Raw genomic sequence first — 22,077 nt, 5'->3', positions numbered from 1 at the left:
CAGCTCAGGCAGGAGTGAGGCGGCCTCGGAGTCCGGCTGGCCCCGCCCCGCCCCGCCCCGCCCCGCCCCGCCCCCGTCGTTCGTCACCGCCCCGTCGGTCCCGCCCCCTATCGTCCGTCACCGCCCCCTTGAAAAAAAACCGAACCGGTGCCCTCTACCCGGCCGCTTCCCATTGGTCAAGCGAGTGAGCGAAGTCCGCCGGGGCCAATGAGCCGCGGCCACGCGCGGCGAGCCCTTCCGGCCCGCCCCCGCCGGCCGTCCCGCCGCAGCCAGAGCGGCCGAGGGCGGGACGCGATCGCGGGGGCGCGGCGGCAGAGCTGAGGCGGTGGCGGCGCGGACGGACTGACCGGTGCTCGGCATGGCTCGCCTGGGGCTCGGTAGGCGCGGGCCGGGGACTCGACCTGCAGGGCCGCGCGCCCCCTCGGCGGGCTGCGGCCGGGAGCGCGCCTGGCGTGCGGAGACCCGCCCCGCCTCGCGCACGCGGCCTGGCTCCGGGGTGGCGGGCGCGGGGCCGGGAGGGCGGGCGAGGCGCCTGCGGGCCGGGGGCCGCGAGGGGGAAGCGGAGCAGCGCCGGGGCGTCGGGGCCGGGGCCTCGCGGCGAGGCCGGCTCCCGCTGCGGCCTCCGCTCCGGCCCGAGCGTGCGGAGCCCCGTGTGTGCGGTCGTGCCACCTCCCGCGCGGCTCGCGGTTCTGAAGCCGAGGTCCGCGCGGCTGCCGTGCGCGGGGAGCGGAGCTGACGACGCAGGAGCGCTTTCAGGGGGTTGGACCTCTGAGCCGCGCGGCGGAGCCCAGGCTCCGGAATTATGTAAAGGTCCGTTTTAGCCTCGACCGGGCGCGAAGTCGAGGGTCCCGGTCGCCGCCCAGGCGCCCTGACGGTGCCTGCCCAGCTCGGGATCCAGCCCTCCCTAGCCAGGCGACCGCAGCGAGTCACTGGACTGCTCTGTACCGGGGCTTTTCCAACCGTGTCCACCTTTTAGGGTTGGCAGTAGTACCCCACGGGTGTTAATGAGTTTGAACAATCTAAAGAGTAAGATTTTAAAAACTTGCCGTATTAACTGTCGAGAGAGTAGATGAGGGAAAAGATTTTGGGTTCCCACGAGCGAATTCAGACTAGAAATTCTGCTTCTGTTAGTTAATTCATTATTTTAGTAAACGCAGTCAGCCTTTGGAGGGCCCTTTGGTTTCTGATAGTGGGCTGCTTTGGGACCATATACTCTTGCCCTCAGATGGGGGGCAAAGCTGGTCCTGGTGTGAATTTGTACCGCCCTGAGTGCTGGGGAGGAGTGGGAGGCCTCGGCTGCAGAGCCATCCGCTCACAGATTCTCCACACTCACACTTTTCGATCTCCGATGCTGTTCATTATCACTGAGTTGATTGGCCATGTGAATTTTAGAAACAGCATCACTGAACTACTTTGTCATCTTAAATGAGCTCAGTATTTTTGTTTTTAGGGAGGACTGGAGGGGAGCAGTTATTGGCTACTTTTATGCTGTGAGTTTTTACGTGTTCACCGTAATATGTTTGACTTCTTTGTAACCCCATCAGGTTAAGTAGTACGTGTCCTTTTAAGTAGCTTAGGCCTCCACCTTTTACCATTGGATAGCCATGTATAGAGGGGAAACTTAAAATTTAAAGGCAAACAAAACTCCATCACCATTACCAAGGAAAAAAATAATCCAAGACCATATTATGCTGAGTGTCAGTAGTTTGATTGTCTTTGTGTTGAAAAAAATCCCACATGCCTTTGGTGACTCCAGCCTGCAGAGGAGAGTAGGTTGCTTATGGCTGTCCCTGATTGCCATGAGAAGTGGAATAAGGTATTTCTCCTGCTGTGGTCTACCTAGTGATGCTCCAGGGGAAAACACCACTACATTCTCAGGTCCTTTGGTCCAGAGAAATTTGGGTTGCTTACCCCTGTTCTATCTCATTCTAATTATGTGACTGCAGCAAGTTATACTTTCTATGTCTCCGTTTACCAATCTACAAAATGGACAGTATGGTACACACCACATAGAGTTCTTCACTGAATTAATATAAGTAAAATGTTGACAGCATTGCTGGTATACAACAATATAAATGTTATTGCTATTTTTGTCTCATAAAAAAAGTAAAGAACCTAGTTTCTGGCTGGTAGGTAGTTGGTCAGCTCTCAAAATGTTAGCCATACTTACTGATCTCCCTTGCAAAAATTCCTCTTAAGGAAACAGTAATATTTTGGGGGGTGGGGAGTTTAACAGTTTTCAGCGCTGAGCTACTAATAGTGAAAACTTACAGTAGTAGATAGAGGCAGCATGGTTATACCACTGTAGTTGCATGTGTAGTCCATAATTATGGAGTAGAATTCCATGGGGAATTAGCCAGGGCCAGTCTTCATTTTACCCTTATTTAGAGTTAGAACTCTCTCTGCTTGATTTACTTGCTTTGTAAATACATCAAATTCTACTAAAACTTTTTTGTAAACAAAGGAGATTATTTGGAACTAGGTATTGAACTCAGTGGTGCTTCATCACTGAGCTACATCCCACCCCTTTTTATTTTTTATTTTGAGACAGGATCTCCCTAAGTTACTGAGGCTGTTCTGGAACTTGGGATTCTCCTGCCTCAGCCTCCAATCACTGGGATTACAGGTATTCACCACTATACCTGGCACAAAGATTGCTAAATAGCACTTCATAGAAATATAACATAAACTTTGTATGTAATCCAATTTTAAGTTTTCTTGTAGCCACTTTTTTTTTTTTTGAAAGAGGAAACAAAACAGGTAAATTAGTTTTCATGCAGGCATGTGCCACATAAGGATGCTTCAGTTAGTGATGGATCACATCAAGGGTGGTGGTCCCATGGGGTTACACCACCTAATGAAGTCCTAGCTATTGTAGCTTGTATAAATTTGTTCTGTGATATTTGCACAATGGTGACACATTTTAGTATGGTGGCACATTCCAGCTACTCTGGAGACCCAGGCAGGGGGGTCATAAGTTTGAGGCCAGTCTGGGCAATATAGCAACTTATTTCCTATGTAATTGTTTCAAAATAAAATTTAGAAAAGGGCTAGGGATGTAGCTCAGTAGTAGAGCACTTGCCTAGGATGTACAAGTCCCTGGGTTCGGTCCCCAGCACCAGAAAAAATAAATAAATGATGTGTTTCTCAGAAAGCATCCAGTCATTAAGCAACACATACTTTTATTTACCCAGTATTTTTCCCCCGCCAAGTCTTTGAAATGTAGTGTGCTATTTTTACGCTTAGAACACATCTCCGTGTGGGGTAGCCATGTGTGGCTAATGGTACCATTTTGGATAGCACAGTCTTTGAGGGAATCTCAGTGGTTGATTTGATCTCCAAACACCCTCAACCTTGCCCACCTCTTAAAATAGGTGAGAAAGTCATCCTGTGAAAGTCTCCTCCATCACTGACGGGGTTCCCTGTCTCCCCCTGGACGTTCAGGTGTTCCCTCTTAAGCCTCCCCACTTAACATTTTTTTCCTTTCATGCTCAAATCACTTCCATCTTTAAAAAGAAACCCTCCTTTTACCCCACACTTGCTTGCTCTCCCCTGCTCATTGTAATGAAATGTTTCAAGATCATCTATATTTTTCTTTCCAACTCATTCCCTCCACTCTCTCCAGTCCTCTGCGGACTGGCTGCTGATTTTCACTACTCCCTCACACCTGCAGGTGCCCCTGACTTGGTTGTCATTAAACCCAGTTGGCCCTTTCTGTCTTCCTGTGTTATCTCCAGGTAGCATTCATTACTGTTGCCCACTCTGTATTTCTCTTGGTTTAGGGGCTATGGCTTTTGATGAGTAAAGTCTGCAGTTTTATTTCATAAGTTCTTACAGCATTAACTGTATCATTCAAATACAATATTCTTGAATAATATAATTGTTATTCATGCCCAGGCCTACTAAACTATTTTATCTTGAGCACAAAAAGACAGCATGGTTTAATGGGAAAACTTGGAAATTGGAGTCCGAGAGCTGTTTTGCCACTTACTATGTTGCATGACCCCAGGTGGGCATTCTCCTCTTCCTCTCTGTTTATTTGCAAAATGAGCATAATTCCTGCTTTCTAGTAGTAATGCTGTGAAAAAATCAAGTGTTTTAATATATGTGAAGTGATGTGGAAGTTGAAAGTACTGTATGGAGGATTTAGCCACATGAAAATCAACACTAGTATATACTTCTTCCAGAAGACATTAACCATTGGGATTCTGAAAAGTTCTATTTGAAATCTTCCAATTTCTGTTAGGAAGTAAGCATATGAAAACATGACTGAGATGCCATAACCACACTACTTCAAACTACAGGCCAGTATCACTTAATATGCTGAGTCAACAGAGTAAAAGAAAGAAAGAAATGATGATCTTCACACATGCTGAAAAGATGGGAATAGACGTTTTTGTTAAATTTTTCTATTTGTTTTAATTAGTTATACATGACAGTAGAATGCACTTATGCACTTTGATATATCATACATAGATAGGATATAATTTCTCATTTTTCTGAGTGCACATGTTGCAGATTCATATTGGTCATGCAGTCACATATAGACATATAGTAATAATGTCTGTTTCATTCTACTATCTTTCCTATCCCCACATCCCCTCCCCTCCCCTCCCCTCCCATCATTTCCCTCTACCTAATCTAAGGTAACGCTACTCTTCTGTAGTCCTGTCCCCCACCCCCCCATGCCTTATTGTGAATTAGCATCCACATATTAGAGAAAACATTTGGCCTTTGGTTTTGTGGAATTGGCCTATTTTGGTTAGCATGGTATTCTCTTAACTCCAACCATTTACTGGCAAATGCCATAATTTTACTCTTCTTTAAAGCCTAGTAATATTCCATTGAGTATTTCTTTATCCATTCATATTGAGGGACACCTAGGTTGGTTTCATAGTCTAGCTGTTGTGAATTGAGCTGCTATAAACATTGATATGGCTGTGTCACTATAGTATGCTGATTTTAAGTCCTATGGGTATAAGTCAAGAAGTGGGATAGTCTAATGGTGATTCCATTCCCAATTTCTGAGGAATCTCCATACTGCTTTTCATAGTGATTGCACCAATTTGCAGTCCTACCAGCAATGTATGAGTGAGCTTTTTTCACCATATCCTTGCCAACATTTATTGTTGCCTGTATTGGTACAGAATAGAGGACACAGAGACAAACCCACATAAATATGGTTATCATACTAGACAAAGGTGCCAAAAACATTCACTGGGGAAAAGATAGCCTCTTCAACAAATGGTACTGGCCAATCTGGAAATCCATATGTAGCAAAATGAAATTAATCCTCTATCTCTCACCCTGCACAAAAATTAACTCAAAGTGGATCAAAGATTCAGGCACTAGAACAGAGACCCTGCACCTAAAAAGAAAAAATAGGCCCAAATCTGCACCACGTCAGCCTAACAAGACTCCTAAATGCAAGAAGTAAAATCAAGAGTTAATAAATGGGACAGATTCAAATTAAAAAGCTTTTTCACAGCAAAGGAAACAATAAAGTGAGGAGAGATCCTACAGATTGGGAAAAATTTTCACCACTTTCACCTCTGATAAAGCATTAATCTCTAGGATATTATATAAAGAACTTAACACACACAAAAAAAAATCAGTGGGCTAAGGAACTGAACAGACACTTCACAGAAGAAGAAGAACAATCAACAAAACTTAAATGGTGGTGAAACTTTAGTATTGCCAGTTCAAAAACTAAAGTTCTTAATATATTAGTAAGTCAGTTCAGAATGTTTTCCTGTATAATTGTTAAAAATTGCATTTCAGCTCCCAGAGTAGCCAACAAAAATATACTTGATCCACACTGTTGCTAAACTATGCTATTAATAAGAAACCAATATTCTCCCTTTTACATCTTTCACATGAAAATGCTAAGCTCATTCAAGAGTGCTAAACATTTTTCTGAAAAAGTAGAGACAAAAATATTTGCAGTAGGCGCAGTGACGCATGCGTATAATTCCACTGGCTTGGGAGGCTAAGGCAAGAGGGTCACAAGTTCAAAGCCAGCCTTAGCAACTTAGTGAGCCCTTGTCTCAAAAAATAAAAAGGACCAGAGATGTGGCTCACTGGCTAAGCACCCCACAGTCATTAGTGGGAGAGATGATTCTTTTTCACTTCAAAAAATTTAAAAAGTAGGGTGCTAATACTGCAGGTGAATAACATGAGGGATAAATGCTGTGTGGATTATGCAAGATCATGCAGCTAGAGGTGATTTCCTAATGTAGGTCCATGCCCATAGAGTGGTAACAATAGTCATAGGATGGTTGTAAAGGAATGAAAGTTAATTTGTGGAGTGCACTAAAAGTGGTGCTTAAAGTTTTTTCCATTGAAGTTCAAGAAATGTGAATGGAGACTCTCCTTTCACTTCTTTCTCAGCGCAACCCATGGGAGTGAAGTCCAGAGACTCCAGTGACAGTAGGGAGGGCAGAGGGCAGTGTTGAGCCCAGGCCATATTCTGTGAGAAGGGCCTGGGTGGGTTGGAGAGGTCTCTGGTGGCTGTGAACCGTGCCCCATTGGTGTGCTTTTGTCTTTATTCTAGGTCTGGTGAGCTGTACCTTCTTTCTAGCAGTGAATGGTCTGTATTCCTCCAGCGACGATGTCATTGAATTAACTCCATCTAATTTCAACAGAGAAGTTATTCAGAGTAACAGTTTGTGGCTTGTAGAATTCTATGCTCCATGGTAAGTGCAACAAAATGGTGTTATTTACGGTGCTTTACACATTGGTAAAAATTCTGTATAAGTGCCTGGTTTTATTCTGACGTCTAGTTTATATAAATTATTGCTTGCTTAAAAGAAGAAGAGAGGGAAAAGGGAGACTGCAATGTTGAGTCTGTTAAAGGCCCTAGAGTTGAGTCAGTTAAAAAAAAAATGGGTGGGGAGGTTGAGTAGATAATCGTTATAAAAAATAAGAAAGGAAAAATTCTTAATTTAAAGAAAATCTGTCCTTATAAGGAAGCTAGTAAGATAAGGGTGGAAGGGAAACTAATTTTATGAAGAAAGAATCTTGAGCAAAGGGAAAAATAAGTGATGGATTCCTTTTTGTCTCTTGAAGAAGATTGTTTTCTGAATATGTAATTAGAAAATCTGGTTTAATTTAAAAATTCTTTCTTGGGCTGGGGATGTGGCTCAAGCGGTAACGCGCTCGCCTGGCATGCGTGCGGCCCGGGTTCGATCCTCAGCACCACATACAAACAAAGATGTTGTGTCCGCCAAAAACTAAAAAATAAATATTAAAATTCTCTCTCTTCTCTCTCTCTAAAAAAAAAAAAAAATCTTTCTTGCCTTATATTCATTACTGGAAAAGCCCTGTGATGATATAATTATTGTTGAACAAATGGTACATAATTGTATGTGGTCAGAATACAATATTGCACCAATGGTATTGTTTATGTGTTTAATGCCAAAAAAAAAGAATAGAGGCAGATCAATGAAAACTGCAAAATATGCATGAGACAATCGCTGCTGTAAAGCAGCAGGCCACACGAGGGGGAGACGCAAGCCCTGCCACTGCATGTCTGTGAAGATGAACTGTACAGTGAGCTGACGCCCAGAGGGACCTTCACAAATGTGAACAGTGCCTTGAAGCTTGAGGAAGGCATAGCAAAGGAAATTATTACTATAAAATTCTCATAACTTGATGAAAAGTTTTTTTCTGTATTACTTTAATTTTTTTCCTTTGGTAGACCATGAAACTGAGTTTGGGAAGCTCAACACTGATTCTCATGAAGTACTTTACTGATGGTTCAGTGTAGCAAATTGAGATAAAATTTTGCTGCCATATTGTGAATTATATTTGTCTTAATGCCTTATTTTATTTATTTAGGTACCAGGGATTACATTCAGGAGCACTTAACCACTGAGCTACATCCCCAGCTCTTTTTTTTTTTTTTTTGTATTTTATTTAGAGACAGGGTCTCACTGAGTTGCTTAGGGCCTTGCTAAGTTGTTGAAGCTGGCTTTGAACTCACAGTCCTCCTGCCTTAGCCTCCAAGCTGCTGGGATTACAGGCTTGTGCCATCATGTCTGGCCTGCCTTTGCTATATTTTAAAGGCTTCTTTCTTTTTGTTTGTTAAATATAAATGCTAATTTCAATATGGTTATCTTGTATAAATAGTAATTGTATAAACTGCTATGTTGTTTAAAACTTCTATGTAATTTTTGCAAGTTCAACTTTTTAATCATTTGTGTCATGGGTAGTTTATTTTGTTTCTGATAACTGCAATACAAGAGAACATTATTATAAAATTATACCAGACAGCCTAATTGAGAAGGCAGGATTTGGGGTTGTAGGTGTAGCCCAGTGGTAGAGTGCTTGCCTAGCACCACAAAAAATAATAAAGTTGCACTTGAGAAGGCAGAATCTGGATCTGGTGGATTATTATTGATATTACACTGATGAAGTTTTACCGCGTACTGTTCTAAATACGAAAAATGTCTAATTAGAGCAGTTTGGTGTTTGGACTTCTTTGGCAGACTGGTGAAGGATTCCAAAGGATTCCTTCATAAAATAAAGACTTTACATGTGTATCCTATGGGATTGCAAAGGAAAACTAAAATGTTGAAACATGGTTCTCAGAATATTGAAATAAATCTTGACATGGTAATGTAGTACAGATAGAGAATCCCTTATCCAAAATGCTTGAAACCAGAAGTATTTGAGAGAGAGAATTTTTTTTTTTAATATTTACTTTTTAGTATTTGGCAGACGCAACATCTTTGTCTGTATGTGGTGCTGAGGATCGAACCCGGGCCGCACGCATGGCAGGCGAGCGCGCTACCGCTTGAGCCACATCCCCAGCCCAAAACCAGAAGTATTTGAAATTTTGGAGTTTTTCAGGTTTTAGAATATTTGTTTATGCTTCCCTAATCCATAAATCTAAAATTTTGGAGTTTGTGTCAGTGCTCAAAAGTTTTTAGGTTTTGGGATTTTGAAATTGGGGATTAGAGATGCTCAACCTGTACTTCTTTACTAGGACAGTAAATCTGAGCTGTGGTTTTTATTAGTGACAGAGTCATAGTACTCATTGGCTTTGGAATGATATTTACATTCACAATTGAAGGAAATACTCAGTTTCACTTACAGGTTAGTAAAAAATAGATATTTATTTATATAGTGCATTGATTTGTCTGCATATTGCCTAACATTTAAATTGAAAAGGTATTTGCTCTGATAGTCTCTGGTTTGAGTCCTCTTTTCTTATATAATCTGAAGTCTAAGCCCTGTGAAAATTTGACTTCTATATTCTGAATATCTCATCTGAGCAACAAAACATACTGTATATAAATATGTAAAAGCAGCATTTCAAATATATTTCAAATATTAGGGCTGAGATTAGGCCCCTGTAAAGTTATACTGTGTAGTGATTAAGAATGTGATATCTAACTGGATATAATGATATCTGCCTATAATTCCAACTATTTGGGACCTGAGACAGAATGATCACAAGTTCAAGGCCAGCCTCAGCAACTTAGTGAGGTCTTGTTGCAAAATGAAAAGTAAAAAAGACTGGGAATGCTGCTCAGTGATAGATCGTGCCTCTGGGTTCAACCCTGAGTACCACAAAAATAAATAAATGAAGAGGATTGGATCAGGGAGTGTCAAGCTTTAAGAGGTGTAAGATGAGTGGCTTTATTTAAATTCCTGATTTATTGGATCTCTTTTATTAGGATGATATGAAAAATGATTTTTGTAAGTATCATAAGTATTGAAATGTTCTTTAGTGAATTATAAGACATTTCATTACTCGTGACCATCACTGATTCTGTTTTATTAGTGCTAGTCCTCCTCTCCAGCTCCCACCCTGAGTGCATCTTACTCAATAAGACCATTGATGGATGTTGTATGAATTATAGATCAAAGACTTTAACTGTCACCCTATTTGTGTTTTCACCCTAAAGGTGTGGTCATTGCCAAAGATTGACACCAGAATGGAAGAAAGCAGCAACTGCATTAAAAGTAAGTTTCAAGCCAGGCATGGTGGCACATGTCTGTAATCCCAGCAACTCAGAAGGCTGAGAGGAGGATCACAAGTTCAAAGCCCGTCTCACTAACTTAGCAAGGACCTAAGCAACTTAGCAAGACCCTGTCTTAAAATAAAAAAAGGACTTGGGATGTAGCTCAGTGGTTAGGAACCCCTGGTTTCAATTACTAGTACCAAAAAAATAAATAAATAAATTTCTGAGATGCCCACGCTCACCTGTGTGTGTCTAGGTGTACAGATAAGTTTAATGCACAATAGGAAGCTGATTTTCACATCAGAGTTTAAAACACTGGTTCTGCTGCCAGAATCACGTGTGGGGCGTGTAGAAACACACATTTTAGTTTTTATGTCTGTGTTCATTCTGTTTCCCAGGTAATGCATATCATTAATGCTGGCCAGACTAATTCTGGGGGCTACAGAGTTACCTCCCTGAGCTGGGCTTGGATTCGTCCTTCCTGCCATTTAGGTCTCTCGTCTGGTGTTCAGTGCTACAACACTCAGTGACCGTATTTGTCAGCCTCACCCAGCCCTTTACCTGTGTGTGTGAGTCAGATGATGCTCTAGTTGAAAGAAAAACAGATTAGTTCTTTTCTATTTCCACAGGATGTTGTAAAAGTTGGTGCAGTTGATGCAGATAAACATCAGTCCCTAGGAGGACAGTATGGCGTTCAAGGATTTCCTACCATCAAGATTTTTGGATCCAACAAAAACAGACCAGAAGATTATCAGGGTAAATACCTTTTCTCACTACTCCATTCCCCTGTAAGTGAGAACCTGGGATTCTATAACTTGTCAGCCCTGCTACCACAAGTTTCTCAACCTCTTTGTTCCAAGTTTTCTTATCTATAAATGGTGTAAGAGAGATTCCTACCCCCTCTGTGGGGGTTCTGAACATTTAAAGTGTCATGCAGGTAAGCTTTTAAATTATGTGTTTTATTCAGTTGGTTGTTGGTTTTGTTTTGTTTTTTTTCTATTATGACAAAAAGATCTAAAAAGAACAAATTTTAGAGGAGGAAGAGTTTATTTAGGGGCTCATGGTTTCAGAGATCTCAACCCATAGATGGTAGGCTCCATTCCTCAGGGCTCAAGATGAGGCAGAACATTATGGGGGAAGAGGGTGGTGGAGGGAAGCTGCTTACATGATATCAGGAAGCAGAGAAGCTCCACTCACCTGATACAAAGTATATACCCCAAAGGCACGTCCCCAGTGACATACTGACTCCAGCCACACCCTATCTGCTTTCAGCCACCACTCAGTTAATCCCACCAGGAGATTAATTCACCAAAATTGGGTTAAGGTTCTCATAACCCAATCATTTCTCCCTAAACCTTCTTGCATTGTCTCAAACATGAGCTTTGGAGGACACCTGATGTGGTAGAGTGGTCACAGCATGTACACGGCTCTGTGATACATCTCCAGTACCATTGAAAGAAAGAAAGAAGATCACAGATTATTATATTTAAGATCATCAGAATTATTAGGTTGGTCCCAGGTTCGTGGTTTTAATGAAAGTATTGGACATAATGTATTTAAAGCTTAAATTGTGGCTGATTTGATTTAAAAATCCTTTCAAAAATTTGCTCACATGGGACATAAAGTGGCTAAGCTTGTCTGCTACCATAGTTTTACTTTGTGTGAGCATAATGTGCCTGTGGAGCTGAGTAGGAGAGCCAGCATCACAGTAAAACACAGAGTCATTGTGATCCCTGCTGTCCACCTAGCAGAACAGGGAGGCCAGGCATGCAGAATCTGAGAGTACTAGCTCAGAAGGCTTAGCCCTGCCTTGCATGACTGCTGGCCTTGCCACACTTGGGCCTGAAGCTAAATAGGACTTACTCCCTTTGAGCTTGCTCCTTATCTGTAAAATGAAAATCCTATTTTAAGCTGTGAGAAGTTTGATTGAAGTAGTACATAAAAAGCATAGGAGACAAATAGCTGGTGGATATCAGTGTAGTTGGTACATCTCCAATCTGAAGGTTAGAATCCTTGGAGATAAGGTCTTAGACACAGGATTTCTTCTAGACTCTTCAGCTCCAAATCTCAATAAAATGATCAGTTTCATATTTCTGAATAATAAGCATATGTTTTGGAATAATAATTTGTTAAGTTTGGCTATTTTGAATAAAATGTTTAGAGCATTCTACTTGCTGCTATTTTTGTAAATAAGCTTTTTCATAACACACTGCTGTTCTTTATATATTATTCATGGCTGCTTTTACAGCAGGACCCAGGGGTTGCGGTGAAGATACTTATGTCTGGCCCCTTAGAGAATCTGCAGCTGCTCACCTATTGTGGAGAACACCTCCCTTTCCTTAGTCCAGTTCTGGGATTTGGCATATTCCAGATGAAGGATTGGGGAAGGGGCCCTGGTTCAGGTGGTGGAGCTGTCTGAAGTAGGTGAGGGGTGGAAGGCTGTGGTTGTGGTGAGTCTAGCCCTTCTTTATGAAGGTATGAAGGAACCGACTAGGTAGCTGCAACCCAGCGAGCACTACACTACCTAAGCCTCTGGAGTGTCACTGTAGGTGGTCCCTTTTCCTCCCTCTATTTGCAAGGGGTACATTCCAAGACACCCAGTGGATGCCTGCAACCATAGAGCATACTGGGTTTTCCTACACATTCGTGCCTTGATTTATAAATTAGGCACAGTGAGCATTTAACAATAATCACCAATAATAGAATAAAGCAGTTACAATATACAGTAGTAAAACTTATGTAAATGAGGTCTCCCCACTTGAAAGAGGCAAGACAAATATTTTCCTACTATTTGATCACCGTTAACTGAAGCCATTGAAAGTAAAGATGTGGATAAGTGGCTACTGTACTTTATTTTCTTTCTGATGTGAGTTCTGAGGTGTTCTCACATGTTTTTATCTCTTCCTGGGCAGTTTGATTAGAATGCTAAATAAAAGGAAAAAAAGAAACTTTATGAAGAGATTATATTAGAGCTTCAGGCCTTTGAGCTCTGAAGATGGTCTCAAAGCGTTTGTAATCTCTACCCTTCTGGGCCAGTTAATAGCCCTTCACTCCTGAGCACATAGTTCTGGGCAAACTTCTAAGAGCTATTGTTATTTTGTCTCATTGAGTTTTAACAGTGGTCTTTAGTTCTTATAGTAAGTGCAACACAACAGCTGGCTTTTAAGCAGATGGGGAAAAAAGAGGACTCTAGTTACTTGGTTTCAAAGGCACCTTATGTCCTACCTTTTCCACACTTTTATAGAATAGTTTTTTCTCTATTTGGCAATTTTCCTGCTTTCCTAACTAGATTACATTTCTTATTTATCTGTGTACACATTAGTTGTTCAGTAGACATTTGTAGACGGTAGTTACAAGTGACCAAACGGACTTCTTGTATACATTAATAGCCTAAAGCGAAGGATGAAAAATTGGCTTTCCAAGTCTGAAGTGTAGTCGGTGCTGAGCGTGTTCTGGGAGAAAGGTTTGGCATAAATACTTGTGTAGTTTGAGCCTTTTGCCATCAGGTGGAGGTCTTGAGACAGTGATTGAGAGACACTTCCAGGAGTCTGGGCTGAGGATTGCCTGACTCTCCTTTGCTGTCCTGCAGGTGGCAGAACTGGTGAAGCCATTGTGGATGCTGCCCTCAGTGCTCTGCGCCAGCTTGTGAAGGATCGCCTCGGGGGAAAGAGTGGTGGATATAGTTCTGGAAAACAAGTAAGACTGCATAATGTCAGTTTTTAATATGTGTCATGATTCTGTAGCCTCAGTGTGGACTTCTTGTAGAAGGTAGATTTTTCTCCCCTAATATTTTAAAATCAGTGAACTGTCCACTAAAAAATAATAGGGAGCTAGGCACAGTGGCAATCTCCTGTAATCCCAGTGGCTCGGAAGGCTGTGCTTAGGCAGGTGAATTGAAAGCCAGCCTCAGTAAAAGTAAGCAATTCAGTGAGACCCTGTCTCTAAATAAAATACAAAATAGGGCTAGGGGTCTACCTCAGTGGTCGAGTGCCCCTGAGTTCAATCCTTAGTATTCCCCAAAAAATATATAATAGGGGATTAGGTCAGCTGATCTTGGAGGGAGCCATCCCCCAGACTGCTCATTTGGACTCCTTAAAATCACCAGTCTTGCCATAAATCCAGTCACTAAGAATGAGGTCCCATGATGGTATCATAGGCCCAGGGATGAAATGGGAGAATTTGGACTACAGAGGAAGAATAAGCTTTAAGCCAAGGGAGCCGACTCTGGGATCTCCTGGCTGTCACCATTCAGGGGGGAAAGGGATACCAGCTCCTCTCCAGATTGCCTGTGGGCAAACACAATGAAATCTGTGTGAGTTCTTGACCAGTATCTGTGGCATTCCACCTGAAATCCATGGAAAAGTCTACATGAAAGAATTGGAAAGAAAAGGAAGAACTAAGACATTCTTGTTTTAGAGATTATTGTTTTAGATGCCCTTGTATGAAATATGAAGCTTTCCATTTAGAAGACCAATAAAACTAGCTTCTTTATACAGATTGAGAACTACTCAAAGATTCTAAGATCTTGCCTTTTATTTCAGACTTAGACGTTTAAGGAGCACAGTAGCCTGGCAACAGAAAATAACAGCGTTGCTGGCTGCTGCTTAAGTTAAGTGCCAAAAAAAATTCTTGGAAGGGAAAAAAGAAAGAAAGAAACAGGAGGTCTGGCAGTGTGGCTTAGTGGTATAGTACCTGCCTCATCTGTATGAAGTTCCTTTCCTAGGACCACCAAGAAAAAAGAAAGGAAAATGTTCTTTTTAGCTTTCTTGAATGATAGTGACTTTACATATGAAATGTAGTGAATTTTAGTCATGTAGAATATCCTGGGCCAAAGCGGCAACTATGCTTAAGTCTGAGCAAGAACAGTGTTCTTGTGGTTATGTGGACTATCTTGAGGTTTGTCTTTATAAAAATACAGCAGGTGAAAGAGTTTGAGTACAGATTACACGTTACACTGAATGTATTCATAATTATTTGAAAATGAAGACTTTACCAAGCAAAACTAATAATAAGGAATACCCCCAATTTGAATAACAACTCTAAAACTGTTACAATGTAAAGCTGTCATCATGTATATTTATTTAGAATAGGAATGATGTTCTTTGGGGCCAGGTTATAATTAGACAATGTCATAAATTACAGGGCAGAAGTGATAGTTCAAGTAAGAAGGATGTGATTGAGCTGACAGACGACAGCTTTGATAAGAATGTCCTTGACAGTGAAGATGTGTGGATGGTTGAGTTTTATGCCCCTTGGTGTGGACACTGCAAGAAGTAAGTACTTCCCTGGAGCTGTCTGTCCGGCACCATGCTTTCAGTGCATTCTCCCCCTGCTCACTTTGAAGGAGGTGAACTAGAGAGCAGATAATCTCTGAGCTCTCCAGGAAAACTTGGACTCTAGATGAGTGTTTAGCATTGACATCAGTGTCCAGGGTGGGCAGTGAAGGGCTGGGAAGCAGTTGTGAAGGCTAGCATCATTTCTTTTGTGAAGCTCCACAAGATGTTACAGGGATTGGGCAGAAAGGCACTGATCAGTCAAAGTACCTGTGCTGTGAGTTAAAAGCACTTCTAAGATGCAAATTTTTCTACAGCCTAGAGCCTGAGTGGGCTGCTGCAGCCACAGAAGTAAAGGAGCAAACCAAAGGAAAAGTGAAGCTGGCGGCTGTAGACGCCACTGTGAATCAGGTGCTAGCCAGCCGATACGGCGTAAGTGCATAAGGCTTGTTGATTTATTACTTCAGGCCTCCCCACAGGCTGGGAGTGGAGATGTCGAACCATTTTGTAATGAACAGACTTAAGTCCCATTATTACCCTAACTCTTGAGTCTGGCACTCCCGGGGTTGGGGTTCTTCATACCACTTGAACTGAATGAAGCCTAATGGACGACTTCAGCTGCCCCTGCTTTTTCAAGTTGTGTACCTGGCTTTTGGAAGTTAGTCTGTCTGTTTTAGAGCATGTAGACTGTCTTAATCAAATATCAAAGGCTTGAATAAGGTTTGGCTGAACCTTGCAGTCAGATTATTAAAACTCCATAATTGACAGCACTCTTGAGCCTTCCATCTGACATTGATGCAGACTGGGGAATATTTTTGTTACGGTAAATGATATCTTAGAAACCATTAAGATTGCTTGGGTTTATTTGTTTGTTTTTTAATTAAATTTAATTTGATTTTAAAAATAGATTAGAGGATTTCCTACAATCAAGATATTTCAGAAAGACGAGTCTCCTGTGGATTATGATGGAGGGCGGACAAGGTCTGACATAGTGTCCCGGGCCCTTGATTTGTTTTCTGATAACGCCCCACCTCCTGAGCTGCTTGAGGTAAACTACTTGATCCATTGGTAGTAAGGAAAGATTTTCCAGTCTGATAATAAGGAATATTAAAGCAGAAATGACATGGGCTTTTTTTGTTTGTTTTAGGTCTGTTCAATTTAAGCTTTTTTTTACTTCCTTTTAAAAATATTCTAAAGTAGTTTTGAACTTCCAAATGGAAAAAAAATCTGGTAAATTTTGCTTCTTTTTGTAACTTTCAGCATTAAAATAATTGCACTGTGAGCAAAAACATACATTAGTTTCTTAAAAATAGAGTTAATTCAGTTATTTTTATGCTTAAAACAATAGCCAACATTTATTGAGTACCTAATCACAGAAGGGGCACTACGTAGTGCTTTTAGGTAGATTTTTCTCCTTTAACTTTCACATGAATGCTGAGAAGTAGATACTGTTTGTATCTCTTTTACATATAGGGAAACCGAGGCATGGAGCCTCAAGCTTATGAAAATACAGTCCATGTGGGTATAATCTGTTTAAATGAGTGAGTATTCATTGTGATTTCAGATCTGTATGCAGTAGGTGCTCCAGAAATCTTGTATATTGGGTTATTGGTGTTTCTATACAAGGAAGCATTATTTGGGAGGAGTCTCCTCGTCTCTAATGGAAGTGCCAATGCTAAGCCTTTGTTTTCATGCTTACGTGGTGTTGTGTTGTGCAGCCTTCCAACTGTCCCTTGTCTTCTGGGTCCTACAGATAATCAACGAGGACATTGCCAAGAGTACGTGTGAGGAGCACCAGCTCTGCGTTGTGGCCGTGCTGCCCCACATCCTCGACACAGGTGAGCCGAGAGAAGCTGCTTCCCATTGACTGTCCTGTGCCAGGGAGAACACTTTGTAAATGGCTCAGTCTTATTTTTTTACCTTTAACATTATTTTGTTCATTAAAATCAGGAGCTTCAGGGAGAAATTCTTACTTGGAAGTTCTTCTCAAGTTGGCAGACAAATACAAGAAGAAAATGTGGGGGTGAGTTATGCAGCTTCCCAATGTGTGTTGGTAGATAGGGAGTGTGGGACTTCCTGAAAGTGGTGCCCTCTGTGTTTTCTAGGATGTGCTCCTCTCTTTCCTACTGTGTGTTTTATTTAAGATAGAAAAATAATTGGCATTTAGGAGGGGGGAAGTCAAGGAGCTCTTGACTCACAGTATATATTTTATTTTTATCATAGTTATCATATTTTAACTCCAATTGTGACTGGAGTTCTAGGTTATTAACAAGCAAAAATTAGCAATGTAGCTGAATTGTAGTACTGCCTTCAAAGACTAAATAAAGAAGAATACAGGAGTAGGGATGTACTCAGTGGGAGCCCTTGCCAGGGAAGGAATGAGAGAAGGAGGGAGTTTCCTTATCCACCTTTTGTGGGGTTTGGTTTTGGTTTGGCTTGGTTTGGTTTTTGGTACTGGGGTTTGAACCCAGAGGTGCTTTACCACTGAGCTACGTCCCTAGGCCTTTTTATTTTATAAAACAGGGTCTTAATAAGTTGTCCATGTTGGCCTTGAACTTGCAATCCTGCTTCAGCCTCCCAAGTTGTTAGGATTACAGGCATGTACCATCATGCCCAACTTCCTTACCCACTTCTGAGTGGGGGGGTAGATCTAAGCAGATTTACAACAAAGTATGTCTCTGTCTTCCCGTTTCTCTTCTTGCTCCTCATCCTTAGTATCTATTGTTTCCCCCAGGTATCTAGTGCCCTCTGCTGTCCCTGTCACAATGACTTTGCCCCTCCTCCATTTGTTCAGCATACATGTCATACACACCAAATGCAGGAGTATGCACTATAACACAAATGATATTGGTGGGATTCAGGTAAAAATGGGAAATTCATAGTTTTGTGGACATTATGGGGACTGGGACAAAAAGAGTCTTAAAATACAGCCATCCACTCCGGGGACTTTATTAAGATCTACTAGCTAGACTTCTAACTGATTTAAAAGACATCTTTGCCCTAAAAGCCCATGTGCTTTTCTAGGTGGCTGTGGACAGAAGCTGGAGCCCAGAGTGAACTTGAGAACGCACTGGGTATTGGAGGGTTTGGATACCCTGCCATGGCAGCCATCAATGCACGCAAGATGAAATTTGCGCTTCTAAAAGGGTCTTTCAGTGAGCAAGGCATTAATGAGTTTCTCAGGTAATTTCTTATTTCCTTAGTTGTTTATTGTTTGATCTATTTGGTTCTATTGTGGTTTTTCATTTTAAACTAGGTATGTATAAACCAGCAATAAATGGAATTATTTTTTATTCAAACTTACAATTCTGTGTTCCTAAAGTAGAGCTTTTAAATTGGTTTCCTATGCTTTATTCTCTTTTCTTGGAAATACTCTACATAGTGTGCATAGTCATCCTCAGGCCTCCTTGTTGCCCTTCTGTGCACCCGGCCTTGGGTTCATTCCAGTTCTCATAAAGCTACAGGCAGCCCTGTCTCACCCATTCCCACCCTAGTGTGCTTTGTACTGCTGACCTCAGGTGATGTGGTTTCCATTCGTTTTGGAATGAGTTACTTGAAAATGGGTGTGCTTACTTAAGTCACTCCCTCATTGTGCAGACAACATGCATTCTCAAGTCACAGCCATTTATAGAACTGACTCTCCTCTGCTATGCAACTTATGCTAAAACTGCCTTGATCGTGTTTAGGCAAATATGAAGCCTTGCCCAAAGAGATTTTGTTTACCAATTCTTGCTTCCTTCTTTGTTCATTTCTCAGCCACTATATGAAAAAAATGACATAAGTTTTATACACATGCACACACCCCACCTCCTTATTTATTTTAATGGGATACTAGTACTACCTCTTGTAGGACTCCTATATAGACTTTGGTAACTATATAGTTACCAGAAAAAGTGCCAGGGACAGAGTACACATCTACATGTAGCTGTTATTTTTAAAATCTTAGAGTATTACATCCATCATGATTTGAATAATGGGAAGAAGGAGTTACATTAGAGGGTTTGTTGTAAATCTGCTCGTTTAGAAATAAAGCGGAAGGTAGGTGTATGTGAGAAGCAATAAACATGACATCAAAGTGGACATTTTAGGGCATCTTTTTAGTTTGCATTTGCCCTAAGCATTGTAACAAATGGAACTGAATGTATTACATTTTTCCTTATTTTTTTTTTTTGAGTTATTATGGAAAAATTCAGTCATTGCAAAAGCAGAGAAACTAAACTAAAGGTCTTTTTTTCCTACTTGTTTTCAACTTCAACAGCTAGCAACTAAAGCCTTATATTATCATCTGCTTCTACCAACAATATTTTAAAGCAAGTCCCCTCCTGTCAGCTGTAAAATATTTTATCATGTACTGCTAAATGACAGCTTTCAAAGACAGTCATAGTACTATTATCGTACCTTAAACAACTAAATGATTTGAACTGTCAGTCATCTTAATTTTATGGTTTATTTCATTTCCAAATGAAACTATACATTCTTGCCAGTTAATGGGGTGTTTTCATACAAAGTTTAGGGACTGCTTAAGTTTGTGATTTGTCAGAGTTCTGTTTATTCAGTTGTAAAGTCGGGATTTTCAGAATTTGAATACAGCTAAATCTTGTTGCTGTTACTTCATCCAGTTAATTTCACTGCTGTTGCCTTGAGTTTCTGTGGGTTGTTGGATGGTCTCTATGAATCTGCAGTGACAGTATTTTGAGCTCTGGTTTTCCAGTGGCCAGATTACAAGAAGCCTATGGTATTTTTCAAGTGCAAATGCTCACGCCTCACTGCTAAACAGATATGTACACCAGCTCTCTGCCAGCCCTAGCCCTGGGTTTGCTAAAAACCACTCACCTCACTAGTGAGTTGACATGCTCTATACAGTTCACAGTCTTAGAAAACAACATTCACTGGTAGCCAGTGTTCTAAATCAACCTGGGTATGTTGTATGTACTTTTGTTAAGGCTGCACAGCTTCTAGGTTTTTAAGAACTGTCTGATGCCTGGCTTTAGCAGATGCAAAGGCCTCAGGAGCATCCTTTCTGGCTCTGTGGTCCTTGACTGGAAAATAATACTGTTCACCAGCTGCCTTTCAGGAACGTACGATAGCAAGAAATGCCTCACACACACAGGGGACATGTCATTCCTCTGCTCATCCTTTTTGACAGTTCATTGATCAGTAGTCCATCATAAATGTGTGTATTCTGGTCTTTTTCCCCAAGGGAGCTGTCTTTTGGGCGTGGCTCCACAGCACCAGTGGGAGGTGGTGCCTTTCCTGCTATCACTGTAAGAGAGCCCTGGGATGGCAGGGACGGTGAGGTAAGTGCTGGTCAAGGCCAAGCTGCCCAGTTGAAAAAGTCCCATTTTCTTTCCTGAGGCTTGTGTGTTTCTGTGGCCAGACCCTGGGCTGGGAGCTCCTAGTGTTCTGAGTCCTGTACCTCTCCAGAGGCTCTTTCCCTAAAGATGCTCTTGCCTATCACATGAAAGAGCTGCACAGCCTTTTGGGCTGTCACCAGTGACCATTTATTAGGCTGTCTGGTTATTCAATTAGCGCAAGTTTTTTTATGTTTCACTGATCGCCTTAAATTCCCATAGAGACACAAGCAGCAGCTTACCAAATAGTAGGCAGTTTGGATCTATGTAAATCTGGGTAAGCTTGACAAATGTCCACCTTAAAGTCCAGTGGTAAGGCCGCTTTCCTTATTGTTCCCCCTAAGGGTGAACACATGACCTGGAATTCATATATTTTGTCTCTGAGAAATGAAAAACAATTCTTCAAATTCACATTTCTATACAATTCTGTCCCTAGTACCCTCCCCTGGCTTCCCAGTTCTCAGCGTTTACATCTGTATGATAATGGGCACAGAGGAAAAGGAAGAGTTGGCCAAGGGGACACGAGCCTGCCATCTGGGGACCTCTAGAACTTAGTTTGTTCCTTGTTACAAGAGAGGGAGGACTGTCGGGGGGTCTCCACCTGCAGCTCTGACCATGGCTTTCTGTCTCCCAGCTTCCTGTGGAGGATGACATTGACCTCAGCGATGTGGAGCTTGATGACTTGGAGAAAGACGAATTGTGAGAGCCACAGCCCAGGCTTCAGATCATTTTCTTTTCTTGAGAGTGAACAGATTTTTCCAGCAGTGAAGAAACATTCTTTACAATCCGACTAATCTACCAGGGGCCTTTTTAACCAGGAAGTAACACTTGATTGGTCATTTGAAAGCACTGCGACAGTAAGCTTTTGCATCTCAAGAAAACTTTGAAAAATTCTATGAATTGTTGTAGTCAGTGAATTGGATTGTATTCTCACATAATATTTTGAAGAAAACTGGGCTGTAGAAACATTTCCCTCCCCCTGATGGCTGCTTGAATGTTCTTGGAGGTTGTTTCTTATATATAGGTTTTTTAAATGTGATTCCTCATTTGAATATCAATGGCTTTTTCCATTAAAGAATAAAATGATATTTTGGACAATGCCAATACATGTATGAAATTAGTGTCCACATCATACAGAGTCAGATGTTCAGCAGTAAATTAATGTCATGAACTGATGACCCTGGCTCCTTCTCCCCATGAACCTTTTTTAAAACGGAAAACAAGACCTCTTTGACTCAAATGCTGCCTTGGGATGCCCACAATGCAGAGTGCACAAGGAAACTTGCTTGTCAGATGAGATCTGCTTCTCCTGCTCCCAAATTTGTCTTTGGGCTGTCACCAGTGACCATTTATTAGGATACCTGGTTATACAGTTAGCTCAAGGTATTTTATGTTCCTACTGATCTCCCTTAGAACTTAGTTTGTTCCTGTGCTACAGGAACAAACATGAAAGCAGCAGGTTACCACATTATAGGTCATTCA

At 41.5% G+C, this 22,077-nt stretch overlaps 1 protein-coding gene across 1 annotated transcript; it reads left to right on the top strand.

Annotated features, from left to right (window-relative positions):
- The first annotated feature begins 273 nt into the window (after window positions 1–273).
- Pdia6 (protein disulfide isomerase family A member 6) lies at window positions 274–21,699 on the top strand. Its single transcript, XM_027937792.2, has 13 exons — window positions 274–377; window positions 6,554–6,695; window positions 9,915–9,972; window positions 10,601–10,727; window positions 13,561–13,667; window positions 15,114–15,244; window positions 15,562–15,676; window positions 16,152–16,292; window positions 16,998–17,082; window positions 17,195–17,267; window positions 18,269–18,427; window positions 20,445–20,541; window positions 21,230–21,699. The coding sequence occupies exons 1-13, from the start codon at window positions 359–361 to the stop codon at window positions 21,296–21,298; spliced, it is 1,323 nt and encodes a 440-aa protein (XP_027793593.1). The 5' UTR covers window positions 274–358; the 3' UTR covers window positions 21,299–21,699.
- Window positions 21,700–22,077: the final 378 nt, after the last annotated feature.

Source organism: Marmota flaviventris, chromosome 14 (genome assembly GCF_047511675.1).
Source record: "Marmota flaviventris isolate mMarFla1 chromosome 14, mMarFla1.hap1, whole genome shotgun sequence".
Taxonomy (NCBI): Eukaryota; Metazoa; Chordata; class Mammalia; order Rodentia; family Sciuridae; genus Marmota; species Marmota flaviventris.
The sequence above is the reverse complement of the archived record's forward strand: the minus strand, read 5'-3'. Positions and strand labels throughout refer to the sequence as shown.

What these genes read in the sequence shown, in the direction of transcription:
- Pdia6 (XM_027937792.2), top strand. An exon ending in GATATAGTTCTGGAAAACAA is followed by an intron (nt 13,668 to 15,113) that starts GTAAGACTGCAT and finishes CATAAATTACAG; the next exon opens with GGCAGAAGTGATAGTTCAAG. An exon ending in GCCCCACATCCTCGACACAG is followed by an intron (nt 17,083 to 17,194) that starts GTGAGCCGAGAG and finishes CATTAAAATCAG; the next exon opens with GAGCTTCAGGGAGAAATTCT.